This window comes from Sus scrofa, chromosome 12 (genome assembly GCF_054392235.1).
Source record: "Sus scrofa isolate SSC_HxYL_T2T_F1_AM1 chromosome 12, Sscrofa_HxYL_maternal_Yorkshire_Landrace_v2.0, whole genome shotgun sequence".
NCBI classification, from domain to species: domain Eukaryota; kingdom Metazoa; phylum Chordata; class Mammalia; order Artiodactyla; family Suidae; genus Sus; species Sus scrofa.
Window position 1 is genome coordinate 14284359 of NC_139394.1, and position 13549 is coordinate 14297907.

The 13549-nt window shown below is 43.8% G+C and overlaps 1 protein-coding gene across 39 annotated transcripts in view; it reads left to right on the top strand.

Moving 5' to 3' along the window:
* Nucleotides 1-13549, top strand: part of BPTF (bromodomain PHD finger transcription factor) — a 144301-nt gene that overhangs the window by 115166 nt on the left and 15586 nt on the right. For 21 of the 39 annotated variants that reach the window (XM_084983895.1, XM_084983902.1, XM_084983901.1 and 18 more), the window contains 5 exons: nt 922-1144; nt 2369-3294; nt 4877-4959; nt 5245-5470; nt 11811-12139. In XM_084983895.1, the coding sequence (XP_084840021.1) occupies nt 922-1144; nt 2369-3294; nt 4877-4959; nt 5245-5470; nt 11811-12139 (1787 nt within the window). The remainder of the gene's footprint in view (nt 1-921; nt 1145-2368; nt 3295-4876; nt 4960-5244; nt 5471-11810; nt 12140-13549) is intronic. The other 18 variants (XM_084983915.1, XM_084983922.1, XM_084983921.1 and 15 more) reach the window with 1 other exon arrangement.

Sequence of the window (13549 nt, forward strand, 5' to 3'; positions counted from 1 at the left end):
ATGTTCACTTTATAACTATTCCTTAAAGTGTACCTGATGTTCTGTGGGGGGTTGAATTTGTGCAAAAATATTTTAGGAAAGCAAGAGTAAATTAGGGACCTGGCTTCTCATTTTATCTCACCTTGAATTTGGTCTCTAACTTTGGGCAAGAGACTTGGACTTTCTAACTTGAGTTTCCTAAGTGGTGGTAAAGTTATAGTAGTATTTTTGCTTCACACTCCACAAAGTCACAAGTCTCTTATGAGAATCCAATGAGGCAGTGTGTCCAAAGGTGCTTTGAAAGTTATAAAATAATATGAATAGAAGTGGGATGGTTTAAAATCAGAATTTTGAAGTTCCCATTGCGATGCAGCAGAAACAAGCCCAACTGCTATCCATGAGGATGTGGGTTCCATCCCTGGCCTCACTCAGTGAGTTAAGGATCTGGTGTTGCCATGAGCTGTGGTGTAGGTCGCAAACACAGCTCTAATCTGGCGTGGCTGTGGCATAGGCTAGGAGCTGTAGCTCTGATTGGAGCCCTAGCCTGGGAACTTCCATAGGCCACAGGTGCAGCCCTAAAAAGCAAAAATAAAATAAAATCAGAATTTTGCGGAGACCTTAGTCATTCGCTTTGGTGCCCTTATTTTATAGCTCAGGAAATCTAGACCCAGAGGAGTGATGGCACTTACAGACAGACACCTGACGGCCCGTTCGAGGAACTCAGACTGGAACTCGGGATTGTTAGTTCATGTTTTTTCCACTAAACATCAGCCTTTTTAAATGAATATTCTTATTTTAGCTTATCTGAATTTTTCTTGGTATCATTCTATAGACAGTCAAATACATACTTTCATCAGTTTAAAGGATCTTTCAACGTGAAAATGGTATACTTAGCGATTGATGTTTTGAACATGGTTTGCATGTCGTGTGTTTTTTCCGTAGGGTGGCAATCAAGGTTTGACAGTAGTGATTCAAGGACAAGGTCAGACTACCGGACAGCTGCAGTTGATACCTCAAGGGGTGACAATACTTCCAGGTCCAGGACAGCAGCTGATGCAAGCTGCCATGCCGAATGGTACCGTCCAGCGATTCCTCTTTACCCCCCTGGCAACAACAGCCACGACAGCCAGCACCACCACCACCCCTGTTTCCACGACGGCAGCAGGTAGACTTGGGGTTCCTCAGAAATGCTGCACGTTATTATCACAGGCCCCCGGGCTAACAGGGAGCAGGACTGGTGCTTATCTTCGAGAAGATAGGCCTCAAGCCAGTGAGCATGGCAGCAGACTGCTCAGCCTCAAAGATCCTGACAAGACTCCCTGTCACCTCCTTCCCTCCGGGGGGTGGGGGGGAGACAAGATAGTATTGTGGTAACTCTGCCCACACCTACTCTTTACCAAGCCTTGTAGGTGCTGATTGAGTCGTGGACGCGATCTGAGGGCAGGTGGGTACATCCAGCTCAGAACCTATGATTGAGAGCGCCGGGGGCAGAGCCGCTATGTTAGCTCCTCCCGAGCTGCTCGCTCACTGCACCACGCCGTGGGTGAGAAATGAGGGTTGGCCTGAGTCTGGGCCAGAAGACCTGGCTGGTTTCCGGAGATTGAGCCTTGCTTTGGAGGCTGGCCTTCCGGAGACTTGGCAAATCATGCAGAGGGCCCATGCTCCCCAGTTTAGGACAGTCCTAACACAGGTGGGTTTTTTTTTGTTTTTTTGGTTTTTTTCTTTTAGGGCCACATCTGCAGCATATAGAAGTTCCCAGGCTAGGGGTTGAATCAGCGCTATAGCTGCCGGCCTACACCACAGCCACAGCAGCACTGGATCCAAGCTGCGTCTGTGACCTACACCACAGCTCATGGCAGTGCTGTATCCTTCACCCACTGAGCAAGGCCAGGGATCGAACCCCACCTCTTCATGGATCCTAGTTGGACTCGTTAACCGCTGAGCTTCAAAGGAAACTCCCTCTAGGTGTTTCTAAATGAAGAATTGTGTGTGTGAGGCGTCAGCCTTTTGTATTGAAATGCAGATTCTCACCTTTAGAAAGTCCCTATCGGAGTTCCTGTCGTGGCTCAGTGGTTAACGAATCCGACTAGGAACCATGAGGTTGCAGGTTCAATCCCTGGCCTTGCTCAGTGGGTTAAGGACCCAGCGTTGCTGTGAGCTGTGGTGTAGGTCGCAGACGCAGCTCGGATCTGACATTACTGTGGCTGTGGCGTAGGCCAGCAGCTACAGCTCCGACTAGACCCCTAGCCTGGGAACCTCTATATGCTGCAGGAGCGGCCCTAGAAAAGGCAAAAAAAGAAAAGAAAGAAAGAAAGTCCTTATCAAATTCTTCTTAAGCCACAGTCTTATGTTCCATAGTAAAAAAATACTTGGTCCTTCCTTTTCACAGGTACAAGTGAACAGAGACAGAGTAAATTATCACCCCCAACCCCGGCACAACAGGCCAAAACCCTGCCTCCAGCTCAGCCTTCGAGTGCGAGTCCTCCAGAAGCCCAGCCTCAGCCCGCTCAGACCTCCCAGCCTTCAGCTCAGCCCCAGCCTCCAACCCAGCCCCCGTCCCCAGCGCAGCCTGAAGTCCAGACTCAACCTGAAGTTCAGACCCAGACCACCGTTGCATCCCACGTCCCTTCTGAAGCACAACCCACCCAAGCGCAGCCTTCCAAACCCCAAGTCGCAGCACAGTGTCAGCCCCAGAGTAATGCCCAGGGACAGTCTCCTGCTCGCGTCCAGAGTCCACCACAGACTCGAATACGTCCGTCAACTCCATCCCAAGTGTCTCCCGGACAGCAGGCCCAGGTTCAGACCGCAACCTCACAACCGATTCCCATTCAGCCACATACATCTCTTCAGATACCTGCCCAGGGCCCGCCACAGTCACAGCCCCAGGTACAGTCTTCAACTCAAACTCTTTCATCGGGACAGACGTTAAGTCAAGTTACTGTTTCAGCCCCATCCCGTCCTCAGCTCCAAGTACAGCAGCCACAGCCCCAAGTCCTTGCTGTGCCACAGCTGCAACAACAAGTCCAGGTCCTCTCCCAGATCCAGTCGCAGGTTGTGGCTCAGATACAGGCTCAGCAAGGTGGTGTGCCCCAGCAGCTCAGACTCCAGTTGCCCGTTCAGATTCAGCAGAGCAGCCCTGTGCAGACTCACCAGATTCAGAATGTGGTTACAGTGCAGGCAGCCAGTGTGCAAGAGCAGTTGCAAAGGGTTCAGCAACTCAGGGATCAGCAGCAAAAGAAGAAACAGCAACAGATAGAAATTAAGCGGGAACACACCCTCCAAGCTTCTAATCAAAGTGAAATCATTCAGAAACAGGTAAAGTTATTAAGTAAAAGCAGCATGTTCAGTAGCTTGAATTATTGTGCTGTGCATTAGACGTAGTGTTTGGTTGTGTTAGCTTTCCTTAAATGAGACAAAAGTCATTGATGCTTCAAACTAGAAGCAGCACCGGATTAACCAAAACATACCAAATGACTACTACGGTTTGGAACTCTGTTGGATATAAACCGTTAGTGCTTACTCGAAAAACTACCCATATTTTGGGAAAACTAAGGTGGGAGGAGTGGAGTTAGGAGTTTTTAAGTGTCACTGGTACAAAACTTGAAAGTTTAAGTTTTAAAGCCTCTTCAGGCATCATAGCAATTTGCTTGAAGTTATTTGCAGTTGTCATTCCTTAGTTTGCATGTAGAAAGCAGATTTTGTAAACATTAAACTCCTTTGTATTTCCAGCCACACCTTTGTAAAAAAGTTTTCAATATTCCTGTTCCACAGTGTAAGTTAAAAGCGGCATTGCACAGTGGTATCTCAGTGAACTAAGGCAATTTAGATGTGTTGGACGGATTTTACTGAAAATACAGTCGCGTGTGTAATAACATCCTGTGGTGTTCCTGGAGAACGCTTCCTCTGCGTGTACACTGCGCACCCCTAAGCACCAGTCAGGAATTTGAGTGTGGGTTTCAAGTGTTCACGAGTCGGGAGACCTGCATTTGGTTCCCGTTTACAGTCCATGAAACTCATTTACCTCCCCTGGGCTGTCTCCTCATTAAAACTCTCCCGCCCTGCAAGGTTATTGCAGTGATTAAATGAGATCATGCATGGAGAGGCACTTTTTATTTTCTTTTTTATTGAAGTATGTTTGACCTAAAGTATTGCATAAATTTAAGGCATATGACTTATTGATTTGATTCAACTGTATACTGCAATGTGATTGCCATTGTAGGAGTAATTAACTCCTATCACGCCACATAATTAACATTTCTTTTTAGTGGTCGGAATAATTAAGGTCTAGTCTCTTAGCCTGTTTGATGATTGTAATGTAACGTTAACACATTTTAAGCAGCAGAGGGATTTTAAAGATGTGTGGTAAGAGTCTTATAAAATTAACATCATATATACTCTGTTAAAGTGCCTTATTATCCAGCTTTTAATACTGTATGGTCCGCGAACTGAGAATTATTCCAATATCTGTCTTTACCCTGATCTTTGCATGGGGTCGGGGGCGGGCGATCTTTACAATGAACGCCTGCGAAGGAGAAACGTGGTCTTTTGGAGGATGAGCGCTGGGTTAAAGTCGAAGCTGTATTAATTCTTTAGTCTCACACAAGTCAGTAAGTTCTTCATGTCTCAGTGTCTTGTTTATGGAAGTGTCCCTACCTGTCAGTGTTGTTACAGGGAATAAGCGAGATGATGTCAAGTGCCGACCTTGCTTAGCACAGTGCCCAGTACGTGGTAAGCACCTGGGCCGTACAGTAGCTCTCAGTTTGTTTCTATCATGACATGAAATTCTTAGTTTCTTTGGCAAACACATACATGTGCTTAGATCTCTACTGTTGTTACCCATGGACCAACTTGTAGTCGTTATAAAGTATGCATTTTTGGATTTTGTTCTGTCCCGAAGGTGGTGATGAAGCATAATGCTGTGATAGAACATTTAAAACAGAAAAAGACCATGACTCCAGCTGAAAGAGAAGAGAATCAAAGGTAGGGAGAAATGTTTGTAACCCGATACACAGGGTCTCCCTGAACATCCGTCTCTTCTCGTTAGCATGCAAGCTCGGGAGTTCTGAGTTTGTTCTTTTTATCTTGATGGAAGGTTATTAAATGAGAACACTCAGTACTAGGAGGTGCTCATAACTGGTTTGACTCACTCTTTGAAGCTTTCCAGCCGCAAAAGTTTGTATCAACTATAGAGACGTAGAAAAGTCATGTCTTAAGCCTTTCAGAATGAAATGCCCAGCATCACATGGGTTGTGTATTTCTCTTTAGAATGATTGTCTGTAACCAGGTGATGAAGTATATTTTGGATAAGATAGATAAAGAAGAAAAACAGGCAGCAAAAAAACGGAAGCGAGAAGAGAGTGTGGAACAGAAACGTAGCAAACAGAATGCCAGCAAGCTCTCTGCACTGCTCTTCAAACACAAAGAGCAACTCAAAGCCGAAATACTGAAAAAGAGGGCACTGCTGGACAAAGATCTACAAATTGAAGTACAGGTAAGCAGGTATTTCCTGTCCTCCGCTGTCCAGGGTTTAGCATTGAATTTTATTCTTTACTCTTGAAATTTTGATTGAGCTTAAATTTTCAGCTCGTCCCTTAAAGAGCTCTTACTGTCTGTGACGTAGTCTTGCCAGAAGTTATCAGGAGTTAAGTTTCATGAGAAAGGTAGACAGGAGTTCCCGTGTGGCGCAGTGGTTAACGAATCCGACTAGGAACCATGAGGTTGTGGGTTCGGTCCCTGCCCTTGCTCAGTGGGTTAACGATCCGGCGTTGCCATGAGCTGTGGTGTAGGTTGCAGACACGGCTCGGATCCCGTGTTGCTGTGCCTCTGCTGTAGGCTGGTGGCTACGGCTCCGATTAGACCCCTAGCCTGGGAATCTCCATATGCCGCGGGAGCGGCCTAAGAAATAGCAAAAAAAAAAAAAAAAAGGAAGAAGGAAACAAATAATGTTTAAAAAACGAAAGAAAGAAAAGAAAGGTAGAGAAACTGCAAAATAATGTTAAAAGAAAAATAAAATGTGTGCATTTAAATGAGATCAGATTTCTTTTTTTGTCTTTTTTTTTTGGCGGGGGTGGGGGGTCTTTTTAGGGCCACACCCGCAGCATATGAAAGTTCCCAGGCTGGGAGTCGAATAGGAGCTGCATCTGCTGGCCATAGCCATGCAACGCGAGATCCAAGCCATGTCTGCGACCTACACCACAGCTCATGGCAACACTGGATCCTTAACCCACTGAGCGAGGCCAGGGATCAGACCCTCGTCCTCATGGATACTAGTTGGGTTCATTGACCACTGAGCCATGAAGGGCATTTCCAAGACCAGATTTCTACCGTGGCTTGTAACTGCTCCTGCAGCCATGACCCATGCTCTGCTTGCTTAGTGAATTTGTTGAGAAATAATAGAAATAACATCTATCATACATATTTAAACAGGTTTTTTTAAATAAATTTTATTGGAGTATAATTGGCTTAGACATTATATTAGTTTCAGGTGTACAACAAAGTGAGTTATACATACACATATGTCCATTCTTTCTTCACATATAGGTTATTACAGAATACTGAGTAGATTTCTCTGTGCTGTACACTAGATCTTGTTGTCTATTTTATATACAGTAGTGTGAATGTGTTAATCCCACCCTCCTAATTTATCCCCCCTCCCCCATAGTATCCCCTTGGGTAACCATAAGTCTGATTTTGAAATATATAAGTTTGTTTTATTAACAAGATCTTTTATATCATTTTTTATTAGATTCTACATGTAAGTGATCTCATGTGATATTTGTCTTTCTCTGACTTACTTCACTTAGTATGATAATCGCTGGGTCTATCCATGTAGCTATATACATGGCATTATTTCATTCTTTTTTCATGGTTGAGCAATATTCCGATGTATGTATGTACCGCATTTTCTTTATCCTTCCTCTCTCAGTGGGCATTAGGTGGTTTCCGTGTCCTGGCCATTATAAATAGAGCTGCAGTGAACATGTGTAAGTGGGGTCGTGTATATTTTCTTACTAAGGTTTTCTCTGGATGTGTGCCCAGGAGCGGGATTGCTGGATCATGTGGTAGTTCCCTACTTTGTTACAGAACCTCCACAGTGGTTGCCTTAGTTTACATTCCCACCAACAGTGCAGTCGATAGATGGCTTTTTAAAAGAGACGTAGGCTATCTAAAGCATCCCTAAAAGTGCCTTGTACATTTTAAGAAGATGAGAACGGTTGAGAAGATATCGATCATCCTAGTCACGAACATTGCACAGCAGGACCTCGGAGACATTAGAGACCTTCCCACTGGAGTCGGAAACCAGCGGGTAATACCCAGAACCCACAGTTCATTACTGAGCATCTCTGGAAATTCTAACTAATGTGTGAAGCCAAGAAAAGAAAAACAATGAAACTCATTATTGTGTATGATATGATTATTATATCAAAACCCCAAAGAAAAAACATACTAAAATTTAGGAGAGGCGTTCCCGCTGTGGCGCAGTGGGATTGGAGGTGTCTCTGGAGCTAGCACCAGAGTTAAGGATCCCACATTGCTGCAGCTGCGGCTTAGGGCTCAACTGTGGCTTGGATCTGATCCCTGGCCTGGTAACTCCACATGCTGTGGGGCAGGAAAAAAGAAAAAGAAAAAAAATTAGAGAAATCAGTGAGGTAGTCGCTACTAGGTAACTATTGAGATCATAACTATTGTCGGAGTAACCAAAGTAAAGGTGATTCGTGGTAGCAACAATACTGTATAAAATACTACCTCCCACTTTAAATTAAAATACATTTCAGTTCATAGAAAAGACACCATAAAAGTAATAGAAAGCATGATTGTCGTCTTTTGTGATCTTGAAGTGAGGGAACCACTGCTGTGCATTACAAACTCCAGATGCCACAAGGGAAACAGATTTGATGCCTAAAAAAAAACTTTGTATAGGAAATGAAGATACTGTCTTTCTAGAGATGTATCATGTATTTCCAAAAAAAAAAAAAAAAAAAAAAAGAGCCGTTGAATCGTCACACAGCCTATCTTCCAATTTATAAGACTGTCAAGACTCTAGATGGAAGAGATTCATTAAACCAGGACCATTCTGGCTTTTTTTTTTTTTTTTTTTAAATGGCCATACCTACAACATATGGGAGTTCCCAGGCTAGGGGTCAAATAGGAGCTGCAGCTGTCAGCCTACACCACAGCCACAGCACCCCAGATCCAAGCCACATCTATGACCTGTGCCACAGCTCCCAGCAACACCAGATCCTTAACCCCCTAAGGGAGGCCAGGGATAGAACTCGCATCCTCACGGACGTTGCATTGGGTTCTTAACCTGCTGAGCCACAGTGTGGAAACTCTTTGATCCATAATTTCACTCCTAGGAGTTCTCTTGTGCACAGTTTATATATTATTTTTATATATTATGTACATGTAAACACATTTTACACAGAAAGTCACACTGTAGACATATGCTGAATATTTTTCTGCATTCAGTATACTATGCAGTCATTTTAAAATGTTATTGCTGGATGGAGTTCCCGTCGTGGCTCAGTGGTTAACGAATCCGACTAGGAACCATGGGGTTGTGGGTTCAATCCCTGGCCTTGCTCAGTGGGTTAGGGATCCGGCGTTGCCGTGAGCTGTGGTATAGGTTGCAGATGCGGCTCAGATCCCACGTTGCTGTAGCTCTGGCGTAGGCTGGCGTCTACAGCTCTAATTAGACCCCTAGCCTGGGAACTTCCATATGCCGCAGGAGTGGCCCAAGAAAATGGCAAAAAGACAAAAAAAAAATAAAAACAATAAAAATGTTATTACTGGAGTTCCTGTCATGGCGCAGCAGAAACGAATCCAACTAGGAACCATGAGGTTGAAGTTCGATTCCTGGCCTCCCTCAGTGGGTTAAGGAGACCCCTAACCTGGGAACCTCCATCTGCCGCAGGTGCAGCCCTAAAGAGACAAGAAGACCAAAAAAAAACTTATCACTAAATAGTAAATAAATAAAAATGTTATTACTAGAGCTCCTTTTGTGGTTCAGGTTAAGGACCAGTTGTGGTGGTGTTTTTGACAGTGAAGTACTCATATAATAATTCTTATGTTTTAAGAAAATATTGAGCATTATTTTAGCTAGTAGAATTTATTGCTAAGATGATTTACTTTGAGGAACAGTGTTCAAATGTGTACATACTAGCATCTTTTTTAAATAATTTTTTTAATCACGTTTTTTCTTCAATCTTATGGCTGCATCCCCAGCATGTTCAAGTTCCCGGGCCAGGGATTGACTCCAAGCTACAGCTGCTGCCTGTGGCAGTGCCGCATCCTTTAACCCACTGCAGTAGGCTGGGGTTTGAACCTGCACCTCTGCAGTAGTAAATTCAGATTCAGTTATTGATTTTCGTTGATGTTGTTTTGGGGTTTTTTTGTTCATTTGTTTGTTTTAGCATTACATGCTTTGTTTTTCATTTGGTATTTTATTTATTTGTTTGTTTGTTTGTTTGTTTTTTCTTTTTATCTTTTAGGGCCACACAAGCGGCACATGGAGGTTCCCAAGCTAGGGGTTGAATCAGAGCTGCAGCCTCCGGCCTGTGCCAGAGCCACAGCAACGCAGGATCTGAGCTGCATCTTCGACGTATACCACAGCTCACGGCAATCCTTAACCCACTGATCGAGGCCAGGGATCGAACCCACCTCCTCATGGATGCCAGTTGGGTTCACCAACCACTGAGCCACAACGGGAACTCCATTCATTTGGTATTTTAAATGAGAGGAGTTTTGCTTTTGTTTTCTCCTGTGAAGCCTGTTGTAGCACAGCCAACCCTTAACAAATCAAGCAAGGAGCCTGCTCCTGTTACCCACCTCACACAAAGCATGTCTTTGTCTCTCGGTAGAAACTACTACTGTCGGCGAGCTGTCGCTTCCTGGTTCTGAACCTGGAACCCAGGAGGCCTGTAGTTTTAGCCTGTTCACAGTTCTGTGTTTCTGTTCCAGAGAGACATCTCTATCCTATTCAAGCATGACTGTCTTTTCAGTTTCCTTTTTTTCTATATTTTACTATCATGGGTACGTTCTTTGGGGTGGGAGTGGTGTCAGTGAGTACCCGCTACACTGTCTTAACAATCTGATTTCCCTAAAATCCATCTCTCTCTCTCTTTTTGTTTTTGCTTTTTAGGGCTGCAGCCGTGGCATATGGAGCTTCCCAGGCTAGGGGTTGAATTGGAGCTACAGCTGCCACCTACACCACAGCCACAGCACCGCAGGACCGGAGCCACATATTTGACCTACACTACTCCTCATGGTAACGCCAGATCCTTAACCCACTGAGCGAGGTCAGGGATTGAACCCACAACCTCATGGTTCCTAGTAGGATTCATTTCTGCTGTGCCACCACAGGAACTCCTACATCTCTTTACATTATAAACACATCATATTATTTAGAAAGGTGAAACTCAAGATTTACTAGGAAAAAGTTTAAACTTTGTTTTTAAATAAAAAAGAGCTGTTGGGAGTCCCCGTCATGGCGCAATGGTTAACGAATCTGACTAGGAACCATGAGGTTGCAGGTTCGATCCCTGCCCTTGCTCAGTGAGTTAACGATCCGGCGTTGCCGTGAGCTGTGGTGTAGGTTGCAGATGCAGATCAGATCCCACGTTGCTGTGGCTCTGGTTTAGGCCAGTGGCTACAGCTCCGATTAGACCCCTAGCCTGGGAACCTCCATATGCCGTGGGAGCGGCCCAAGAAATAGCAAAAAGACCAAAAAAAAAAAAAAAAAGAGCTGTTGAATCGTCACACAGCCTATCTGCCAATTTATAAGACTGTCAAGACTCTAGATGGAAGAGATTCATTAAACCAGGACCATTCTGGCTTTTTTTTTTTTTTTTTTTTTTTTTTTTTTTTTTTTTTTTAATGGCCATACCTACAACATATGGGAGTTCCCAGGCTAGGGGTCAAATAGGAGCTGCAGCTGTCAGCCTACACCACAGCCACAGCACCCCAGATCCAAGCCACATCTATGACCTGTGCCACAGCTCCCAGCAACACCAGATCCTTAACCCCCTAAGGGAGGCCAGGGATAGAACTCGCATCCTCACGGACGTTGCATTGGGTTCTTAACCTGCTGAGCCACAGTGTGGAACTCCACTGGTTTATTTGGTAGCATTTGTTGGTGTTTAAAAGCTTGGTTAGAGCTGTGATTTATTTACACCAAGTTTGTTCACGGTCGCCAGTCGCAGGTGATTTTTCTCTAAGGAAGTAAAAAATCCTTTAATCGTCATTTCTAAAAATAAGTGGGAGCACGAGGTAGCAAATATGTGTCTGCAAAATATTTCACATGGGGAAAATAAGGATTTTAATTTATGGCAAAATTTGTATTGCTCTCCCTGAAGTCTTAAAGTCTAGGCGTTAGGAGCACAGTCACTAAGGCACATGTGTCTCTGCTCGGGCCGGTTCGGCCGCATCTCAAGTACCATGTTCAGTTTGTGTCCAGTCTCACTCTGAGGAAGAAAGCCGGTGTGGTGCGGACACTTGAAATCACGTGCTGAGCAACGACTGAAATTGACCAGGACAGGGCCTGGGCACGCGGGCGGGCAGGGACCTTCTTTTTAGACGCTTGCTCATCTTTCTGTCCAGCCTCCTTTGAAGATGGCTAGCAGTTTTCTAGTTGTTGTGTAATCTTCAGTTTGTTTCTAGTTGTTTTAATTTGATTTAAGGTACAGTAAGAACCTTCTTGTTTGCAGTTAGCAAAACTCTGTCACCTTAGGCTGAACTATGAATCTACTGTAATGGGGAGATAACGTAAGGTCCTTGGCCAGATCATTGCATAAGTTGATTGATGGCCTTGTATTTTCTTTCCTTGACAACAGGAAGAGCTCAAGAGGGATCTGAAAATTAAGAAGGAGAAAGAGCTGGTGCAGGCCACCGCAGTAGCTGCCACCTCCCCTGCAGCACCGCCTGCCCCTCCCGCCCCCCCACCTTCGCCTCCACCTCCGCCTCCCCCCCAGCACTCGGGCCCCCTGGCCACAGCCACGGCCACAGCCACGCTGCCTGTGGCTTCCCAGAAAAGGAAGCGAGAAGAGGAAAGAGACTCGAGCTCCAGATCCAAGAAAAAGAAAATGATCTCTACTACCTCAAAGGAAACGAAGAAGGACACAAAGCTTTACTGTATCTGTAAAACGCCTTACGATGAATCTAAGTGAGTAGATCTTTTTGCGCTCAAGTTTATTTTCTTAAACGTTTAGCTAAGTTTCCAGTTTTGAAGAAAAGGAGTATATCGGTAGCATTGTAAATAAAAAGTAAAAGTAAGGAGAATAATGTTTCATCTGTGGTCTTGCATCTGATATTCTTAACCTTGACACTAGAATAAAAATTGGTTATTTCACATGTTCATGATTCGTGTTTGTCCTTCATCATATTCTTTTCTGTCAAAAATAAGCTTTCTGTTGCTCCTTTGCTGTCTCTTCTTTTCTCTGGATTAACTCCAGATCCGTCAGCAATGCTGTCTGGAGAAGGAGGTGTATTACTGTCACTTTCTGGAATGTTCACAACCCCGTGACTGCATCCAGCCCCAGAGATGCCCTCGATATGAGTGGTGCAAGGGGCTTTGAGATTGAGTGGTTTTGGTTTTTTATTGTTTAATTTTAAGCAATTCCGTGTTTTTTGAATTAGAATACTGTACGCTAATATTATTTTTGTCAGAGTTCCCACTTTGTTGCTGGGGACCAAACCCAGAAAAATACAAAAAGTGATTCTTTCACCTATCCTTCAAGTGTGACACTCAAAAATTTGATAAGCATGGCAGCTGGAAGCTGTTTTTTGACAGTCATGACTTGTATTTGGTGATATATACAACATTTTAGAGACGATCTATAAGCATATTTATACTTTTTTTTCCTATCCTCATTATCACTCAACGAGGTATTTAGCTCCCATTTTCAACATTCAAACGCAGGCCAACTTTTTAAAGCCAAAATTAACCCCAATGTTAACGTTCCAGTACCAAGAAGTTTATTGGCGTGTGCTAAAAATATAATCCTTTAGAATTGGAAGTGCTTAATGTCTACCCTAAGCGGATGCCTAATCCATTTATAAAATAAAATTGTCTCTTTAATGATGTTTAAGTTGCAAGCCGAAGCTGCTTTAGTGGTGCTGTTTATTAAATTATAATCTGTTTTTGCAAGTGCTGAATCAGAACTTTTTGTTGGTAAATTTCGCTGTGTGTTGAATTAAACCCAGATCAGTGTAGGCATCTTCACGTCTCACTCCTACTTTATGAGAAATTAGACATGGTCTAGAAAGAACTCTGTTTCGTTTCCCCTGAGGAAACAAAACAGGACGTGATTCCTTGTCTTTACACAAAGATCTGCTTATGGAATTTCCTTAATAACAAAACTTTTTTGGTCATAGAATCGTAGAAATTCACTTCACCCACAACTTGTTTGTAATCCCTAAATTGCCTAAAATGCAGCACACATACATGCTCATTCTCTTGAGGTTGCTTCATTATTTTGTGGATATTTCATGTTTTTTCGTTTGTCATTTATTAACATTTCACTGTACTGAGTTCATTCACTCCCTGTTCTGGTTGGAATGAGTTAGTGTTTTT